General features: G+C 38.8%; 1 protein-coding gene across 4 annotated transcripts in view; it reads left to right on the plus strand.

The window, feature by feature from the left end:
- Positions 1-21,465, plus strand: part of NUDT21 (nudix (nucleoside diphosphate linked moiety X)-type motif 21) — a 25,784-nt gene extending 4,319 nt beyond the window's left edge. For 2 of the 4 annotated variants that reach the window (XM_011971904.1, XM_011971903.1), the window contains exons 2-7: positions 2,161-2,361; positions 3,459-3,522; positions 10,495-10,584; positions 15,426-15,501; positions 15,813-15,927; positions 17,829-21,465. In XM_011971904.1, the coding sequence (XP_011827294.1) occupies positions 2,161-2,361; positions 3,459-3,522; positions 10,495-10,584; positions 15,426-15,501; positions 15,813-15,927; positions 17,829-17,850 (568 nt within the window). In that variant the 3' untranslated portion in view covers positions 17,851-21,465. Of the gene's footprint in view, positions 1-2,160; positions 2,362-3,458; positions 3,523-10,494; positions 10,591-15,425; positions 15,502-15,812; positions 15,928-17,462; positions 17,474-17,828 lie in introns of all 4 variants that reach the window. The other 2 variants (XM_011971905.1, XM_011971902.1) reach the window with 2 other exon arrangements.
- The last annotated feature ends 308 nt before the right edge of the window (positions 21,466-21,773 follow it).

Consider the following 21,773-nt stretch of genomic DNA (forward strand, 5'->3'; position numbering starts at 1 on the left):
GCCTCCCAGAGTGCCAGAGCAACCGGCCTGAGCCACCGCGGCTCCTGATTTCTCTTGTTTTATATTAAAATAAATGGACGTTCTCTCTCCGTCCCCCAACCAAAAGTGATTTGAAGTTGAAAAGATGGTTAACATTGTTTTATTTTGTAAAATGTGTTGGCTTGGAAATTTAGATGATGGAAATGCTGGGTTTATAAAATTTGGAATTAGTCGATAGTTGTGTATATAAAAGTCCTCAGGAGTGGCGGCTCAAGACTGTAATCCCAGCACCTTGGGAGGCCGAGGTGGGAGGATCACTTGAGGCCGGGAGTTGTAGACAAGTCTGGGCAACATAGGCTGTCTCTACAAAAATGTTTTTAAAAATTAAGAAAAAAATCCATCAAATGGTAAAGGCAAATGTTATCCTTTTTAAAAGTATGAAAGCACAGCTTCTGGGTTACTTTCAGTGGTGATTAGAGCTAAAACCCACAGTCTTTTCTTGTTTTGTCTTGATTACTGAATTAATTTGCATCAAGCCATTATGTAGAATTAACTTGGCAAAATAGTTAGCTTTCAGCAAGATTTTAATCTTCGCTCTATTAAAATTATGGGTTGATTTACAGTACATTTCTTCTCCTATATAAATATAAATATTCAGAAATAATCATTGTGTTGTGAACTTAAGTTCACCTGAGTTAATATTAAGTTGAAAACAAATGCGCTCTCCCCAGTATATTTTCTTTCAGGAAATATTGCATGAATGCCTACTTTGTGCCAGGCACTGTGCACAGTGCCTGTGCACAGTGCCTGTGCACAGTGGTGAGGAAGTAAGGTGTAGCCCCTGCTTTATGAAGCTCACAGTATGATGAGAACAATATGTATGTCTGGGCTGGCGCTCTGATTTCACAGGTGAAAATTCTGACATTTCATCTTGACATCTCTTTACTGATATATTGGAGCCGGCTCTTGCAACAGAGATGTGTAATGGCTATCCTTAATTCTTTCTAACTCAGGTTGTGAGAATTAAATGTTAATATATGTAAAGCGTTTGAAAAAATTGCCTGGCACATCGTGCTGTGTAGCATATCTGCTGCTGCTATGGATGATGGTGTTAGATTTAGCCTTGGGTCTACTGGGGACGTTCTTTAAATCTTTAAAGCATCCTTGAAATGGTATATTTTAATTATTTTATAGCTTTTTCATATGCCTAGAACTTGGCTTCTGGAATTAAAGTAATTTTTAAAGTTTTGGCAACCTTGATTTTTTTCCCCTTTCAAGAATGGCTGAGTGTAGTAGATGCAATAATGTTGACTATTAATGTCAAGGGCTTTTGGTAGAATAGATACTATAGGTGGGCAAATGTGGCCTAAATTCTTACTCAAAGGCTTCTTGCTGTAAGGCTTTAATTAAGGGCGTACGACATATAAGTATGGAATTTTTAAGTATCTTTAAAGAAAAATTTGATCCTTACTAGGCAAGATGAAAACTGTCTTTAACAGTTTGAGCCATATTTTAAATTCTTGGTAAAGGGGTGGGTAGAAGATTCAGATGAGGAGAAGGAAACAATAAGGAGACTGAATAGAATAAATGCCCAAGGCTAGTAAATAGGGTTAGAGGACAAAAAGAGAAAGTAGAAGAGTTGCTGTGAAAAGGAAAGGCTGTGGTGCAAGAAAAATCTGAGGATAGTTGACTGAGAGAAATAGAAAATAACTGGAGGGATGTTGATGAAAAGTGGTGGCTTAGTTTTAGAAAAAAGAGATTAGCCATTAGCACCCATAATTAAAACTTTCTGATTAGATTAGTAGTTAGAGGAATGCAGGGGGACATTAATTATTAGCCAAATTGGTCTTGTTGGAATAGCAGCCGTGGTCTAAAACCAGAGGATTACTAATGTTCAGATAACCATTTCTCTAAGCATTTAAGGATAGTGTTATCTACACTTGAAAGTTTAAGTATGGAGGAGCAGCTTGATCTCATGGAAGCTCTGGCTTTAAGAGTCCAGAGAACAAGATTCCAATCTCTACTGTCTCATTAACTTTAGTTATGTAACTGTACAAATCCTGTGTCTCTGAGTACAACATATGCACTTTTTTTTTGTACTGTGGTTTCTTTATGCTAATGTCTGTCATGGTAAATTATATTCTTCAGTTCTCATGTTAGATGTTTGTCTTTGGATCACAGGTACCCTCTTACCAATTATACTTTTGGTACAAAAGAGCCCCTCTATGAGAAGGACAGCTCTGTGGCAGCCAGATTTCAGCGCATGAGGGAAGAATTTGATAAAATTGGAATGAGGAGGACTGTAGAAGGGGTTCTGATTGTACATGAGCACCGGCTACCCCATGTGTTACTGCTACAGCTGGGAACAACTTTCTTCAAACTGTAAGTAGTGTTGGAAATTAACAGCAAGACAGTTTTTAGTAGGATTGCTGTTTATGCAGCTGTGGACTACAATTTTAGCCCTCGGTCATTTATTTCAACAAACACTGCTGTTAATGATGTCTTTAGAAAGAGAAAATCACGAGTAATTTTTCTCCATTGCGGTGCTCATTTATTTTCCTGACTAGTAATCTGCGTGTTTCTATATGTTGTCGATGTTAGTGATTGAGCTTGGTAGAAACCCTGTGGAATAGTTGAGTTCAAGATCAATGTCTAGATGTCATTGTAGCATCACCAAGAACAATTGGTATTTCTTTCTTGGTATGATTTGCGTTTCCTATTCTTAAGATGACTTAGGTTTTTGTGGATAACAGTTTATTTTTTTGTCATTTAAGCTCCTGCATCTCTCAAACATTTGATCCACAACTATTTGACTAGATTATACCAAAAAGAAAGGTCTCCAATACTTAGATGGTGCTCTTGAAAAAGTGTCCCATTGTTTAGGCCTAAAGAATATGATCCATTCCTCTCTGGGCATTTCTAGACTCCATTATCATCAGATAGCTTCCAGAGACGAGATTGGGATGGACTGGTGGTTAGCAATTTTGTTTATGTTTGTGCTATGTTATGTATTCTGTTGGTTTAAAACTAGGGTTTATGTGATGGGTACATATGGACATAAAGTTGGAAAAAATGAACACTGTATACTCCAAAGGTGGGGAGGGGGAGGGAGAGGCGAGGGTTGAAATACTTCCTGTTAGATGTTATGTTCACTGTTTTGGTGATGGGTTCACTAGAAGCCTAAACTTTAGCATTACACAATATACCTATGTAATAAACTTGTACATGTACCCCTTGAATCGACAATAAAATAAAAAATATATACAAAGAGGAAGAAAACCTAGGGTTTGTATACTGTTAGTCTGGGGAATTGACATGAATTCAAGCATATTCTCCCCCTTCACTTTGATACTTGTTTTGATTGCCTTATTACACTGAAATATGTTACTTAGTGACTTGATAGACATAACATTTATTGTGTTCTTTGTTATCTCCAAATTGCATTAAGTTGAAAGCTGAAATTCTTAACTTTTATACAGACCTGGTGGTGAACTTAACCCAGGAGAAGATGAAGTTGAAGGACTAAAACGCTTAATGACAGAGGTATTTTTCTGTTTAACCTAACTTTGCATACCATCAACTTAATAGTTAATTTGGCTTTTAATGTCTTGTAAAAAGGATGTTTATTTTGGAATATTGAGTTTTCAATAAATACAACTTAAACCCCAGAATGTTAGTACAATGTTGATTTTTTTTTACAAGTTGAACTTACACTTACTTCAATTTTTAAAATGTTAAACTGTGTCACAGCAATGATAAAAACTGACATTTAAGTATTACTGTGCTAGACACTGTTCTAAGTGCTTTACATGTGCTAATTCCTTTAATCACCACCACAACTCTAGGAAGCAGATATTATTAAGTTTAAATTACTTCTTGTTATATAGCTAGTGTGTTGTAGAGCTAGAGGTTTGAATGCAGGTAGTTTTGTTCAAGAGTAGGCCTCTATGGAATTTTGAAAAGAGAAAGATGCCTGTGTTTTCACTTTTTTCACATATTTTTTAGACTTTGCCCAAATTATTCTACTTTTAAAAAATCATTGTAATGCCTGCATGTAAAGACTTGGGGCCAAATGCATAGATACTGAGGATTTTGAGACTGTAAGTTGTTTTCAGTGTTAGTTTTCTTCTTTAACATGCAGTTGCCGCCTGCCCCCTTTACAAAACTCATACATTCTCTGTGCAAAAAGCTTGGCAAACACAGAAAAGCAAAGGAGAAACAAAACTAAAGTAACCTGTAATTCTCCTACTTTTGACCTATTGGTTTGTCTTTCTAGTATTTCTAAAAATGTATTATAACCCTTAAACATTTACTGTGCTTGGACTTCCGTTTATGTAATGTCTGGTACAAAGATATAAGTGCAGTAGGATTGAGGGAGTGCAAAATGAGAGACTCACAAAAGCAAAATTTTTGGAAACTGGAAAACAGATGGGCAAATTATAACTAACTTGGCAGAAACCTTAGTCCAACAGACAGGCAGGCAGAATCCAACACTGCAGAGTACCAGAATGACTGAGGAACTGAAGGTGCTAGGTACTTATGAAAGTGGGGGCATGCATGGGCTGAAAACTGGACTGGTTCAAAGTATATATGAAGTATATTTATACAGGTTGAGTATTCCCTATCTGAGAGCTTGGGACCAGAAGTGTTTAGCTACTGTTTGATAGCACAATAGGGTGACTATAGTCAGTAATCACTTAATTGTAAATTTTAAAATAACTAAAAGAGTGTAATTGGATTGTTTGTAACACAAAGGATAAATGCTTGAGGGGGTGGATACCCTGTTCTCCATGATGTGAATATTATGCATTGCATGCCTGTATCAAAACATCTTGTGTACCCCATACATATATACATCTACTATATACGCAAAAAAATTTTTAAAAAAGTGATTAGGATTTGGGATTTTTTTCAGGTTTTGGAATATTTGCATTATGCTTACCAGTTAAGCATCCCATATACAAAACTTGAAATGCTCCAATGAACATTTCCTTTTTTTTTTTTTTTCTTGAGACGAAGTCTCTCTCTTGTCACCCAGACTGGAGTGCAATGGTGTAATCTCAGCTCACTGTAACATCCACCTCCCGGGTTTAAGCGATTCTCCTGCCTCGCCCTCCCCAGTAGATGGAATTACAGGCACCTGCCACCATGCCTGGTTAATTTTTGTAGTTTTAGTGGAGACGGGGTTTCACCATGTTGGCCAGGCTGGTCTGGAACTCCTGACCTCAGGTGATCCGCCTTCCTTGGCCTTCCAAAGTGCTGGGATTACAGGCGTGCCCCACCGCACCCGGCCTGAGCATTTCCTTTGAACATCATTTCAGTGCTCAAAAAGTTTGAGATTTTGGAGTTTCAGATTGGGATGTTCAATCTGTGTATCTAGATTGTCTTCCCCACTCTGTAATTAGGCAAAGACTGGCTGATGATTGATTCTCTGTAGTAATTGAATCAGAGAACAGCTAGCAATGAAAAAAGTTTAGGGGATGGGGAAGAATAAGCAAGAGTTCCCATTCTGAATAGTCAGACTTTTGGACTTCTATTAGGCTGACAGGATGTTAACAATTGGGCTTATTTTTAAAAAATTTTTTTTGAGTCAGAGTTTTGCTCTTGTTGCCCAGGCTGGGGTGCAGTGTTGTGATATCCAATGTGAGCAATGGTTGCTCACAGCAACCTCTGCCTCCTGGGTTCAAGCGATTCTCCTGCCTCAGCCTCCAGAGTAGCTGGGATTACAGGTGCCCGCTGCCATGCCCAGCTAATTTTTGTATTTTTAGTAGAGATGGGGTTTCACCTTGTTGGCCAGGCTGGTCTCAAACTCCTGACCTCAGGTGATCTGCCTGCTTTGGCCTCCCAAAGTGCTGGGATTATAGATGTGAGTCACCGTGCGCGGTCTAAGCTTATTTATTTTTTTTAGAGACAGGGTCTCACTCTGTTCCTCAGGCTAGAGGACGGTGGTGTGATCATAGCTCACTGTAACCACAAACTCCTGGGCTCAAGCAATCTTCCTGCCTCAGCTTCCTGAGTAGCTAGGACTGCAGGTGTGTGCCACGATGCCTGGCTAATTAAAAAAAATTTTTTTATAGAGATGAGATCTTGCTATGTTGCCCAGGCTGGTCGCAAACTCCTGGCCTGAAGAAGTCCTCCCATCTCATCCTCCCAAAGCATTGGGATTATATGCATGAGCCACCAGGCCCAGCCAACAATTAGATTTATATATCCCAGGCTGAGGGTTGGAAATCTTGTTTCTGGAAAAAGTGACCAGTCCAAGAAAAACTTCAGATACTGCCATTTTGGAGCTGTCTTAGTCTGTTTAATATTGCTATAACAGAATACCTGAGGCTGGGTAATTTATAAAGAAAAAGATTTATTTGGCTCACCAGTTGCGGTGGCAAGATTGGGTAGCTGGCGAGGGCTTCATGCTGCTTCCACTCATGGTAGAAAGCAAAATGGGAGTGGGCATGTGCAAAGAGATGATGACATGGCAAGGGAGGAAGCAAGAGTGAATCCGGGAAGCCACACTCTTGGACAACCCAGTCTCCAGGGAACTAATCCATTCCTGATGGCAGAAGGGTATTAAAACTATTAATGAAGGATCCACCTCCATGACTTAAACACCTTCCACTAGGCCCTGCCTGCCAACACTGTCACATTGGGGATCAGATTTCAGCATGAGTTTGGGGGCAGGGAGACAAACCATATCCAAAACAAAGCAAGAATTTTCTATAGAAATAATGTAGTCCTGGACCGGGCACAGTGGCTTACATCTGTAATCTCAGCACTTTGGGAGGCCGAGGCGGGTGGATCACGAGGTCAGGAGTTAAAGACAGCCTGACCAACATGGTGAAACCCCGTCTCTACTAAAATAAAAAAAAATTAGCTGGGTGTGGTGGCGGGCGCCTGTAATCCCAGCTACTCAGGAGGCTGAGGCAGAAGAATCAGTTGAACCCAGGAGGTGGGGGTTGCAGTGAGCCGAGATCGCGCCACTGCACAGCAGCCTGGGCAACAGAGCAAGACTTCGTCTACAAAAAAAACAAAAGAAAAAAAAATTGTAGTCCTGTCACTCATGCACACAGAGGTGACAATTAAGCCTCTTGTTGCTTCTACCTTGTGAGTACACAACCAAATATCACTAGGCTTTTGGAGAAAACTTCTTAACAAGAAAGAGATCAAAAGAAGCAAAAGGACCTTAACAGAAGCAGTAAATTCAACCATTGACAAAACTGTGATTAATATTCTTGGTTAAATAAGAGGAGATTTTGCACCTGTGAAACAGTGCTGTTAAAAAGGCATTTTAGCCAACAAAAACATCATGGATATTTAAAAAAATGTTGGAAGAAATAAAAAATTCAGTAAAAAGTTAAGAGTTTCATTCTACCAGAAAATAGAATGAAAAGATGATAGAATGTAGGTAAGAAAAGATAAAATTAGTGAGTCATTCTAGAAGGACTAATATAAACTACAGATAAATAGAACAGAGTAAAGGAAGAATTAGTAAAGCATAATTGGAGAAAATTTCTCAAACCTCAAAGAGCATGAGTTTTTAGATTGAAAAGGCCTACTGGCCTTGCTTCTATAGTGAATGTTTAAAGATCCATGCAAAGGCATATCATCATGAAATTTTAGATCCTACAAACAAATAAAAACAAAAAGATCCTAAAAGCTTCCAAAGTGGGAGGTGGAGGATTGGTAAGTAGAGAGGTTAAATGCAAAACATCAAAATCAGAAATTGCATTAAACTACCCAGAAATAATTCTGGAAGCTAAAGGATGGTGGAGTGTTGTCTTTGTGATTTTGAGAGACTGTGATCTCTGTCCAAGAATTTTCTAATCAAACTATAAATCAAATGTGTGGGTAAAAGTTATTTCTGGACATGCAGAGTTTCAAAAAGTTTCATCTCTTGTACCTTTTCTCAGGAAGCTACTAGAGGGTGTTCACTCCCAAACTGGAATAAAATAAGAAGATAGAGAATTAGAAATATTAAGATCTAACAACATAGGAGAGAGACCAAGAGAAACCCTAGGACTCCAGCTGGGAAGCAGGGTTGAGACTATCAAGTACAGATTACAGCAGGATGATAGAAAAACGTGTCTTAGGCTGGGTGTGGTGGCTCATGCCTGCAGTTTCAGCACTTAGGGAGGCCAAGATGGGCAGATCACTTGAGCCTAGGAGTTTGAGACCAGCCTTGGCAACATGGCAAAAAATTAGCCTGGTGCGGTGGCTTGCACCTGCAGTCCCAGCTACTCGGGAGGCTGGGGGACAGGGGAGGCTGAGGTGAGGGAAGCACTTGAGCCCATGAGGTGGAGGTTGCAGTGAGTGGAGATCACACCACTGCACTCCAGCGTGGGTGATCTTGTCTTGAAAAAAACAAAAACATGTCTTAGAAAAGATGAAATTAATAGAATAACTGACAATTGATATTTGAATTGAGAAGAAATTTAAATTCTCGTGGAGAATGTGGGAAATGAATTTAGTGATAGCAAAGGAAATGAAAGTTACTAACTAAAGAACAGAAAGATTGAACAAGTGAGGAGATATGGTTACTCTGTTGTGACTGATCTACCTGATCATACTAACTTAAATACTGAATGTTGACTTAACCAAATATTGATAATGGGAAGATGCTGGAAGAAAAAGTATAACTAGGTCATGTGATTTTAATATCTAAATTCTCATTCATAGTAGAGGGTTATAGGCTTTTAAAAAAGTTTTTAAAATGAAAATCTGGGCGCGGTGGCTCACGCCTGTAATCCCAGCACTTTGGGAGGCCGAGGTGGGTGGATCACGAGGTCAAGAGATCGAGACCATCCTGGCCAACATGGTGAAACCCCATTTCTACTAAAAATACAAAAAAGCCGGGTGTGGTGGCGGGCACCTGTGGTCCCAGCTACTCGGGAGGCTGAGGCAGGAGAGTCCCTTGGACCCAGGAGGCGGAGGTTGCAGTGAGCCGAGATTGCACCACTGCACTCCAGCCTGGGCAACAGCGAGACTCTGTCTCAGAAAAATAAAATGAAAATGAAAAATCAAGAAACCATCATAAAAGAATATTTTGGCTGGGCATGGTGGCTCACACCTGTAATCCCAGTGCTTTGTGGGGCTGAGGCCAGAAGATTGCTTGAGGCCAGGAGTTTTAGTGAGCCATGATTGCGTCACTGCGCTCCAGCCTGAGTGACAGAGCAAGACCCTATCTCTTAGAAAAATGTGGTTTTAAGGCCCAGCACAGTGGCTTATGCCTGTAAGCCCAGCACTCTGGGAGACTGAGGCGGGCGGATCATCTGAGATCAGGTGTTTGAGACCAGCCTGAACAACAGGGTGAAACCCCGTCTCTACTAAAAAGACAAAAAATTAGCTGGGCATGGTAGTGTGTGCCTGTAATCCCAGCTACTCACGAGGCTGAGGCAGGAGAATCACTTGAACCTGGGCGGCGGAGGTTGCAGTGAACCGGGATTGTGCCATTGCACTCCAGCCTGGGCAACGAGCAAAACTCCGTCTCCAAAAAAAAAAAGTTTTGAAAAATATGACTTTACATTGAAGAAACCTGATAAACAGTACCTCAGCCAGGTGATCGAGGTTGGCATTAGTGATAAGCCACAGTGATGCAGCGTGTACCCTTGATATGATGGTGATGAGAATGGCCCTTTTACCTCTGTATTTTTCTTCCCAAAAGCTCATAACCTCAGTTAATTGAGGGATGTTTTACAAAATACTTGACCAGTGTTCCTCAAAACTATCAAGATCATGAAAAACAAGGAAAGTATGAAAAGCTGTCACAATGTAGAGGAACCTCGGAAGAAATGAAGATTAAGTGTAATATGGTATCTTAGATGTGATCCTGGGACTGAAAAATGAAAGAGGACATTAGGTTAAAGATTACAGATATCTGAATAATATATGGACTTCAATTAATAACCTTGTCTTGGTATTGGTTGATTAGTTTGACAAATGTGCCTTACTAATGTGAGATGTTAACAATAGGGGAAACTGGGTGTGGGGTATATGGGAAGTCTCTGCTCAAGTTTTGCAAGTTTTCTGTAAATCTAAAACTACCCTAAAATAAACCGTTTATTTAAGACCAAGAAGAATGCTTTAAAAATAGAAGCAAACAGGGGAAAAACAACCAAGAGTTGAAAGTTATAGCCAGTGGGAATGGGTGAAGCAGGACAGAGAACTGCAGTTTCTCACCATGAACATTGTGGAACTGTTTTTGGCCACTTAAAAAATGTAGAGTATGACTTTGATTAAAATAAGTTTAATGTTCTGCTATACAAATTAATAAAAATGAAAGTTGAATTTTGAACACAGTTTTTATGTTAATACTAGCTTGCCAATTTTGAACTAATATTGTATGTCTTGGGCAGAGTGACATCTATAATAACAGATTATAGAGATGAAATCTATATGGAAGGCATATTATCCCTTTGTCTCTATTAGGAGCACTGCTAAGAATTTTCTTTTCATTGAAGAAGGGGATTCGTGAGTACATATATTTAGTTGTTCACTGGCTGTCTTATTTCTTTTTGACAGATACTGGGTCGTCAGGATGGAGTTTTGCAAGACTGGGTCATTGACGACTGCATTGGTAACTGGTGGAGACCAAATTTTGAACCTCCTCAGGTTAGTGTTCAGTTATATTTGCTAGGCATTTTGGAAGCAGAAAGCTCGTTTAATTCTAGCCACTTTAAAAAAGATTAAAGTAGAATTTGACTTGAAATTTTCTTTTCTTCCCTCCTTAATTTAAATTACAAAATTAAGCCAAGCACTTCTTATTTTAAAGGAAAATGTAAAACAAATACAAGGCTGGGCAAGGTGGCTCATGCCTGTAATCCCAGCACTTTGGGAGGCCAAGGTGGGTGGATCACCTGTTGAGGTCAGGAGTTTGAGACCAGCCTGGCCAACATGGTGAAACCCCATCTCTACTAAAAAATATAAAAATGAGCCGGGTTTGGTGGTACAAACCTGTAATCCCAGCTACTCAGGAGGCTGAGGCAGGAGAATTGCTTGAACCTGGGAGGCAGAAGTTGCAGTGAACCGAGATCGTGTCGCTGCACTCCAGCCTGGACAACAGAGCGAGACTCCTTCTCAAAATAAATAAATAAATAGAACAAATACAAAAGAAGAGAGAATGGTAAAAGTGAATGACTTGCGCTACCCGTTATCTGCCTTTAACAGTTAGCACATCACAGCCCCTTGTTCCACCGCACCATTCTCCTGCCCTTATCTTGGATTATTTTGAAGCGTATCCTAGCTATTCATTTCAATTGTAAATATTTCATTGTGAATCATAAAAGATAAGGATCTCTTTAAAAACAACCGTAGTTCTGTCATTATCATACTAAAACAATTCCATATTATTGTCAAATATATAGTCACTGTTCACATATCCTGATTATTTCAATTTTCTTTTTATAATTTGTTTGGATTAGGATAGTCTCTAAAGTCTCTTTTACACAGTTGGCACCTTTTTTTCCCTTGTATTTTATTCGTTAATGAAAATAGGCTAATGTTTCCATTCTGATTGCATTCCCCTGTTGTTGAATATGTAGTTATTTCCCCTGTGTGTCATGCAAATTGATAGTTAGATCGAGAAATTGTATTCAGGCTCAGTTAATTTGGGGAGGGGTAACAAGGCTTGTCATAGGTGGTATATTATCTATTGCTGCATAACAAATTACCTCAAAATTTAGCAGCCTTTTGGCCTCTGGGAGTTGCTTAGGGTGGTTCTGGCTTAGGCTCTCTCATGAAGTTACAGTCAAGCTGTCAGTTGGGACTGCATCATAAGGCAGAACTGGGGTTAAAGTATCTGATCTCAAGCTTACACTTGTGTGTTAGCAGACTTCTCGGTTTCATCTGGGCTGTTAGACTAAAGCTTTGCTTCAGGTGTTGCTGGCTGTTGTCTCAAGGTCTCCCTCAGTTCCTTGCCATGAGAACATCTCTAAAAGGACAACTCTCAGGCAGCTGGCTTCCCCCAGGCTGTGTGATCCAAGAGATAGTGAGAGACAGAGTGCTAGAGGAGTGCCCAAGTAGGAACCCTTAGCCTGTGATAACCTAATCTTGGCAGTGGCATACCATCACTTCTGCAGTATGTTGTTGGTCACACAAGCCAACCCTGGTACACTGTAGGAGGGACTACACAAAGCAGTGAATACCAGGAAACAGGAGTCATTGGGGGTCATCTTAAGGCAGTCTACTCCAAGTGGTATAGTGTACTTCCATCAGGAATTTAAAAATATTTGGTTGTCTCTTTTTATAATGTTAGCAGCTCATTGATGATCATTTCCTGGTCTATGAATTCATAAGGGTTGTGATCCTCATGTAAAAAGAAACTTATGTACTACTGAAGTATGTGGTTTGTGTAGAAAAAAATATATATGCTGCTTTTCCTTTACTTAACATTTTTCAGAAGAATGATTTAATTCCTTACCATCATCTAAAGACTTGACTTTATTCAAAAGAGAGGATAAGACCAAGACTTGGGTACAGGCAATTTGAGAGGTGATTCCAGGAAGCAGCAGAATACAGGGAGAGTGAGACCAGAAGCAGCAGAAGTAAGACAGGGCACGTTACTGATCTTTTTACACCTGTGGGCAACTGGGTTTGTTCTGTTAAGGACTGGGAACCATGTGGAATGTACCTCATAATTGTCTGTCAGAAAGATAGATGGCTAGGGACTCCTATCCCCCATGGAATAATGAACTCCCTTGCACTTCCATGTTGAGTCTGATTGCTTGTTGAGACAGTGGCAGCAAACAGGGAACTCTCTGATACCTTTCAAACACAGCTGCCCTGAAATCGGAGGTAGTGTAATGGGGGCACACACACACAAAAAAAACATGTTTCATTGACCTTCAAAGTGTCAGTATGACCTTTTGGATTTAAATAATTTGAAATATTTTATTCCACGATAATGAGTGATAATGTTACTGATGCTCAAATATTCCTATTTTTGCTAATGGTGGAACTTCTTAAAGTTGAATCCTGAATTCTTTAGGCAAATTAAAAAGCCCTATGACTTTATAGCTCCTTTACATGACAAGATGTTTCAGGTCAAGCGCTGCACAAAATACCAACCAAGCAAAAGACTGTTCTTTTCTCTTGCTTCTGACTCCCTTGTATGGCAGAGGGACAGGAAGATAGGAGCTGTGGAAGCTGATGCTGGTGTTCACTAAGAATTGCCAGGAACACATCTTGGCTTTAAGGAAGAACAATTTCATATGGAAACAGTGAAGTTACTTGTTCAAAGATACATAGTACAATTATTCTAAACTTTTTTCGGCTTTCTGAACATTCCTTGATCTAATTGAAAAATCCTTAGTAGTGACCCCAGTCATTTTCCAGATAACTTTTCTGAATATCCTCACTCATCTCCCCTACCACTGTCCTAGGACAGTTCCCTTCATTCACTAAAGCCTAGAGTTTGCCCTGGTGGTATTCGATATAAGGTAAGTGTATTGATTTATTTAGGAAGCCTAGAGTGTTAGTTAGGTGTCAGTGGAAAAGGAGCCTATCATCTCCCTATCTCAGTCTTTTTGTATAAACTACAGTCGACTTAAACATTAAGACCAGAGAAGAAAGGCTTAAAAAAATAGGAACACGTAGCCTTGACAGCAGAGGAAATTTGGGGAAATGCTACTCATTTTGTTTGGTCATGGTTTGGGAACTTGTGTTGTATGCGATCCACAGATCTCTTAGCTTGTGCTGTTCAAGCCACTTCTCACTTCTGTGCAACTGTTATTGTATCTGGTTTTCATGACAGTTTAAGGAACCTCCAAAGCCTGGGACAATTGCCTCAGTTCATTGTACCCTAGGGATGGCTCTGGTATATAATTATTCTAACTGGAATACTGGTTAGGTGCCAATGAGTAACATAGTGGAAAATAACGTAGGCTTTTATAATTAGATAAGAGTTGAATAGATACAGTTAAATCTTGGCTTCACAACTTGGCTGAGTAATCTTGGGAAAGATACTTAGCCTCTCTTAGCATGCGTTTCTATGGAAATTGAGGATGATGCTAATACCTCCTTTTGGCAGCTTCTGCTTTTATCTCACTTTCCCCTTTTATCTGTTTTCAGCAATTTTAAATTCCCCTGCTCAAATACAACTCCAACAGCAAAAGTAGATTTCTCAGTGTATTGTGGAGAAATTTATACAAGAATTGTATAACCCTTAGACTTTTTTTTTTTTGTTCTCTGTGTCAGAATTTTTCCTTCCCGGGTAGCAACTTCCCTCTCTGATTCTCTTCATCCCTTTAAATTCTCTAAATTTCATCAAGTAAAATGGCTTTGGCTTTGCCCATCTGGCAAAACTTCATTTAGACTGCTCTTCTGGTATTCCTGAAGCATGCACCCTGGGATACGGGGAGGTTTGAGGTTGGGGCTGGGAGGAGGAGCAAGAAGCATCTTGTCAAATGCCTCACAGGCTATATTTGAATTTTTAATGTAGTAAACAGGTCTACATCAGGATTCTAGACTCTTTAACGTACTGATACACACATATATATGTATATATGATGATGATTATTTTTGTTTTTTGAGACAGAGTCTCGCTCTGTTGCCCAGGCTGGAGTGCAGTGGCACAGTCTCAGCTCACTGCAAGCTCTGCCTTCTGGGTTCATGCCATTCTCCTGCCTTAACCTCACGAGTAGCTGGGACTACAGGTACCCGCCACCATGCCTGGCTAATTTTTTGTATTTTTAGTAGAGACGGGGTTTCACCGTGTTAGCCAGGATGGTCTCGATTTCCTGACCTCATGATCTGCCTGCCTCGGCCTCTCAAAGTGCTAGGATTACAGGCGTGAGCCACAGTGCCCAGCCTATATATATTTAAAAAAAAAAAAAAAAAAACAGCTTTTAGGCCAGGCATGATGGCTCACACCTGTAATCCCAGCACTTGGGGAGGCCGAGGCAGGCGGATCACCTGAGGTCGGGAGTTCAAGACCAGCCTGGAGAAACCCTGCCTCTACTAATAATACAAAATTAGCCGGGCATGGTGGCGCATGCATGTAATCTCAGCTACTCAGGAGGCTGAGGCAGGAGAATCACTTGAACCCGGCAAGCGGAGGTTACAGTGAGCCGAGATTGCGCCATTGCACTCCAGCCTGGGCAACGAGAGCGAAACTCGTCTCAAAAAAAAAAAACAACAACAAAAAACCCAAAAAACAAACAAACAAAAGCCTTTATTAAAGATACTAATTAAATCAGACTTCATTATGTTGTAAGTATCTGAAGCTATAAATCCTGTGACTACATATTTTATCTTGAATGGTTGACTGGTTTACTGCTTGTTATTTTATATGCATTAAAGCATTTATTTACTAGTGTATCTGTTAGATAAGTCCTGGTAAAGAGAACAGAAAGTAGTATGCTTCTCCCAACAGTTTATACTATGCTGGGGAGTAAGCATGTAAAGAAATGAAGCCATGGAATACATGTTAAAGTTGTATTCATTTGTAATTTCAGTATCCATATATTCCTGCACATATTACAAAGCCTAAGGAACATAAGAAGTTGTTTCTGGTTCAGCTTCAAGAAAAAGGTAAGTTATTTTGTTTTCGAAGGTAACCATCTAAAAACTTCTAGACAGTAATTTCAAGGATACCTCTATTTGTGTTTTCACAAAGTTCCTTGAATTTGGGGTTTATTGTAAAACTAAAAATACATACCATGCTTTTAGTTTAAAATCTGTGACTAGGAAATGTACCTTAAAAGACATAACCAAAATGTGTTAATGAGATTATCTTTTTTCTTAAACTTTTTGTTAAATGTAAAATTGGTAATTAATTTAAAAATGAAATGGAAGCAGTGATTATATAAGAACTTATAATACTGAATTCTGTTTTATTTTAGCCTTGTTTGCAGTCCCTAAAAATTACAAGCTGGTAGCTGCACCATTGTTTGAATTGTATGACAATGCACCAGGATATGGACCCATCATTTCTAGTCTCCCTCAGCTGTTGAGCAGGTACAGAAAGTTGAACATTTTTTGGTTCATCCATATTAACTGTAAAATTTAAAATATTCTGAGCCACTTGAGAAGGTATGGTTCATGAATTTTGGTCTTTAAGGAAACTAAGAAAGTAGTCTCCTAGGTCATGTGCAAGCCATAGATGAATTGTGTCTAATACCATTCCCAGACTATTAAGTTTTGGCATGACATTCTGGTATTTGTGCAAATGCTCTTCCCTAATTCTGATATTCTCAAGAGTTAAGGTTGATGTCTTTATTCAAAGAAGAGATGGTTAAATAGTGTGTAAATATGAGTGGAGTTGTCTGTATAAAAATGTGGCAAATTGGCTGGATGCAGTGGCTCATGCCTGTAATCCCAGCACTTTGGGAGGCTGAGGTGGGTGTGTCACTAGGTTGGGAGTTCAAGACCAGCTTGGCCAAGATGGTGAAACCTCATCTCTACTAAAAATACAAAAATTAGCCAGGCGTGGTGGCCGGCGCCTGTAATCCCAGCTACTCAGGCTGAGGCAGAGAATTGCTTGAACCCAGGAGGCAGAGGTTGCAGTGAACTGAGATCGCGCTACTACACTCCAGCCTGAGTGACAGAGCGAGACTCCATCTAAAAAAAAAAAAAGGTGGCAAATTGAATATCTTGGTGTAATATATTCTCTTTCCTTTTTTGAAACTTACTATATTTTGGCCCACATTGAGGCTTGTGGGATTAGGTCCTGAACTTTTACATGGGGTTTGAATCTTTAGGCAGTTAGAGTGATAAGAAATGCAGTTTTTAATTTTTTTTATATTTTTATTTTTTGAGACGGAGTCTCACTCTGTTGCCCAGGCTGGAGTGCAGTGGCATGATCTCAGCTCACTGCAAGCTCCGCCTCCCGGGTTCACGCCATTCTCCTGCCTCAGCCTCCCGAGTAGCTGAGACTACAGGCGCCGCCACCACGCCAGGCTAATTTTTTTTTTTTTGTATTTTAGTAGAGACGGGGTTTCACCGTGTTAGCCAGGATGGTCTTGATCTCCTGACCTCGTAATCTGCCCGTCTCAGCCTCCCAAAGTGCTGGGATTACAGATGTGAGCCACCGCGCCTGACCGAAATGCAGTTTTTTGAAAACTGACTTGTACTGATTGAGGTCTCTATTAGAGCCAGCCATCGATAGGAATTGCAGAATAACATGGTGGTTATGAATGTAGATTCTGCAGTCAGTGTTTGGATTTGAATCACAATCTCAATACTTGCTGGCAGTGTGACCTTGGAACAAACTATTTTACCTATTTGACTGTTTCTTCATCTGTAAATGGGGATAGTAGTCTCTACTTCAGAGGATTGTGAGGACCAAGTGAAATAATGCATATAAAATGCTTACAACAGTGCCAGTAATCTGGTACGTACTTAATAAATGTTAGTGAAATTGGCCTTTTGTGAAAGCTTATTGAGTATGAAATTGCTCTTTCTACTTCATCACTAATCAAACTTTATCTTTTGTCACTCCACTTGGGCCTCCTGATAGATTACAAGTTGAAATGCATATGGGGGAAAAAGAGTCATATTATTTATTCAAACAGCTACTTGCCAAGTGCAGGATCTGGGCTGAGTAGTCAGAGTATAAGGACATGTAGAAACTTTTCCAGCATTAAGGAACTTATTAGTGGATAATTAATCAAATTTATAGTCTTAATTTTTTTATTATAAGTATTCAGCAACAGTGTTTTTAATGCATAAGATGTGACCAGTGAGAGAAAACTGGTGTAGAAAATGCCAAACGTGGTAAAAAGGCATTTGAAGGGGAAAAAAAAGAAAATGCCAGACATGTTAAGAGAGGGTAGAAACATCCAGATAAATTTCTTTATCTTACGTGGAAAGTAGTATGTACTGTCTTTAATAAAGGTATTATTCTTTTTAAAATTCAGGTTCAATTTTATATACAACTGAATTCCTGCGCAGTGGAGAAGTAAAAGAAGCCGCTTGTCTCTGTGAGCACAGCTATATACAGTGTAGAATAAATGTGGTAGAAAAGTTTTTTTGGTTTTATCTCTTTTGTGATCCCTAAATTGCCACCTACTTGTTTGAATAGTAAAATTAATATGAAGAACTAGATAGTGGTGTAAACAAATGTGATAATGTTTATTTACTTTTGGTTCTACTCATACTTTTTGTACAACATTAAAGAAAATTGACTTCTTTTTTTATTTTAATTTCTTATTAAACTTCTAAAATTCTTGTAGGTAAGGATTATTTTTCCCTCCACCTTAGGATGGTGAATGTTACAACACAATGACAGGTTTAGGTCAGTCAAGTTTATTGAACCCTTGCTTTGATACCATTCTTGGGCACATACTCTAAGACTGTATTAGATTTTTATGATGAAGAGCTTCCATTACTTTTGAAAACTGTGTTTGTCTGATTGAGTCCAAGGTGCAACTCCTAAATGAATTGTGTAGCAGAGAACTCCCAATATAATTCACTGGCCAGTACATTTTATAACCATCCAGGCCTTGGTTTGCAAGCAACAGACCTTAAACGTACAGGAAACTATTAAAATTGGCTTGATCAGCAATCATAGGAATTGGTATAAGAAGAGACTCATTTAGAGCTCTGAGTTTTCTTCACATAATGGGGGTATTAATTATTTGTGCTGTTGCAAAATTATGTGTCTTATTCTTAAAGCCATGGTAAAAATAGTGATCTGTGAAGGAAATTTCTAAAATTGGACGTATTAGGTTTTGAACTCTGAGATTGCACAAATATTCAATTAACTTGAAGTTACATACATAGAGAAGAAAATTTGGTTTTAGCAAATGACGGAGCCTTCGAAAATATTTTTGGAATAATGTGAATCAACCAAAAACTGGGGGTAAGGCAGAGGACAGATTTTGTCAGGTTAAGAGAAAAATACGAAATTTTAAAAACTTTAAAAGTACTGATAAATTCAGATCAAATTTGAGGGAATAAAAAATATTAGAGCAAAGGAGTTTGCTGGTTGTGTCGTTATTTAATGATCAAAGTGTAGTGTGTATGCCTTATTATAGACTTGACTGTAGGCTTAATGTAAAAAGGAATCTTGCCAGATGTAGCTACTTAAGGAAAAAAGGGTTTTAATAGGAATGAACTTTTGATTAGTATGGTACCAGTCACAGGGCTATTTTCCTGAATATTGGGTGATGACAAAGGTATATGATACTTGAGAAAATCAGGCCAAGTGTAGCTGAGCAATTATATTAATAAACACTCAAGTGTTTTTAGTTGGGGTCATGTCAAACCCTCACATGGTAGTTAAGTAGTGAGTAACTGTGCGTGTCCTTAGTGGTAGGTGAGTACCAGTCCCCATGACCAAAAATGCCCCCTGATTTCCTTTGAAAAAGCCACTAGTTCTGTGAATTGTCCTTTTCCCTCCTGCCCCTAACAGTCCTACCCCTCTAGCCTACATTAGCATATTTCTCATGTATTTTGCTGGTAAGCTCATCCATTAGCTGCATCCTTCAGCTATTCCTTTAGATCGGGGAGCAAGACCTTTAGATTGGAGGAAGTGGATATGAAGATGGATTGATTCAGCTCACCTTCCATGATTGCTTCTGGGGGAAAAGCTACAGTGGCCACATTTCAGATGTTTGCTTTTGCAGTTTGGGGAGGATAGAGAGAGGTAGACTTTTTGTTGTGTGTTTTATAAAGTGCTCTCAGTAAGGAGTGTTTGAGTTGAAGAGTCATCTGATTTGAGGCCACTCATGTTCTTTGTAACTTTGACAAATTCTTCACTTCCCACTTCTTCACTTCTTCCCAATATACAGTAAGTACATGAGCCAGTCATCCATACACTAAGGCCTAGTTGAGAAAAGCCTTTGATTCAGGATGGCTGGGTTACTAACCTTGGAATGTAAGAGATCTGGTTTTGAATGTAAAATTCGTAACACATAAACGGAAGTCTTAAAAACTTTTTGCTCTGGTCAGTTACAGGTGGATCCCAATAATTTGTTTTTGGTTTTCTGATGGAAATAATAGAACTAGGGGAAATCAAATCTGATTGGTAGATATCTACAGTATTAGAAGAGGGTATAAGGGCACTGTTTAACACTAAGTTCTTTTGATACGTAAGTTCTAATACTTCCAGAAACTGTGCATTCCAGATCTACATACTAAATGCTGAATCATTTTGAAATGGGCTCTTGATTAATAGACCCATATTTTTTAGTGGCTCCTATGTTGTACATTTGTCTAAAATGAAAGCTCTCATTTGCGTTCTAAAACTACAATATATGTCATCTTATTTTCCCTGAGTAATCCAAGTATAGTGCAGATTCTATGTAAAACTACTAAATGACACTGGAATATGTTGAATAGATTGGGGGAAAAAACTATAAAGTTTTACACAATTGTTTGTAGTTACCTTTAGGATGGACTTACCCCTTTGGAGAAGAGTGAAATTTGTTTTTTCGCCATGTGATGGAAGACCATTGTGATTTTTAAAAAAAGTATATAATACTTAAAGTGGCATAATAATTCTGCACTTGAATTTGTACTGTTAACAGCACATTTGGAAGAATTTTAAACTTTTTATTGTCTTATAACTAGCATTCACTTATTATTTTGGATATTTAAGGGTTCCATTAAGTTAACATTGTGTTTGGACGAAGTGTAACCAAATTAGCCAGTCTGTTTTCTTCCATGTTTAATTAGAAGTGAGAGGTAGAAGTACTTCAAATTCAACAGGCCAGCAAGCAATCGGCTTAAAATTCCCTTCCTTAAATGTTGTGCTCTTATGCTCTCGGCTTTTTAATGACTTTATTTTTACAGTACTTGTTCAGTCACTTGAGATGAAATGCTTGGGGTAGCTTTTCTATCCTCAAACTTAATGTTTTTACTGTAGTTCATAGTGTTTGGAACAGTATGTGCCAATCACTGAGACTGCTTCAGAGTTTGCAATTTTGTAAGTTTCATTGCCAAAGAAGGCTTAGTGGTTGTTGACTGTAGTATAAGTCAACTTTCTGTAGCATAAGATTTGATTTTCCCATACTTACCCCACTTGTTATACATCATTGACTATTTGGGTTAAACTGGACTCATTTCAAGCAGTTTGCTTTTGTTGTTCAAATCGTGATGAGAAACTTAATACTGTAATTTGATTTGAGCCATAAAACACATTTTAATATTAGCTTGTATTATATTTATTAAGCTTGTTTTTGTGGGAAAAAACTTACTAAAACCTAGGTAAGTCTAGATTGGGCCAGTTTAGGTGTATTTTGTATTTTAGTAATGGATCATATCGTAAAAATAGAGATAAATTGGGAAGATATATTGATTATGCTGTTCTGTTGAGGGAAAGGTCATGTATTTAGAAATTTAAACTTTTGGTTATTGTGTTTATATCATAGTATACAAGCATCATTTATAGTTTGGCTTTGAGAACTTTTCTGGTATTATGTTTATGGAAAAGGTATAAAAGAAACAAGTTTTGGTTATATTTTTATATTTGTAAAGTAAAAGTTTGGTTAAAGTGATCACTGTTCTTTTTTTATTTTATTGTCATTTCAATAAAAAATATTTGAAAGAGAATGACTCTGTGATTGTTTTGGGATAGTCCTGTATGTGTGGCTGCTGACCCTACTGTGCTAGTAGAAATCTTGCATGGTTCTTCATTGTGAGCGGCGGAGGGCCTTTAGGTAAGAGACAGCTTAGCATAATAGCAAGGGCCTGATGGCCGGGTCATTGATGTTGCCCTCGCCTTGTGCCCCACACACTCCCACCCATCCCATTATGTGTTAGCAGTGTTTTTAGCAGACTTAGTTTCCTGCGGTGTGAAAGGGTCACTAGATTTGGAACATGAAGGCCAGAAGTTAGAAATTGCGTTGTTAACTGTGTGT

Source organism: Mandrillus leucophaeus, unplaced genomic scaffold (genome assembly GCF_000951045.1).
Source record: "Mandrillus leucophaeus isolate KB7577 unplaced genomic scaffold, Mleu.le_1.0 Scaffold125, whole genome shotgun sequence".
Lineage (NCBI taxonomy): Eukaryota > Metazoa > Chordata > Mammalia > Primates > Cercopithecidae > Mandrillus > Mandrillus leucophaeus.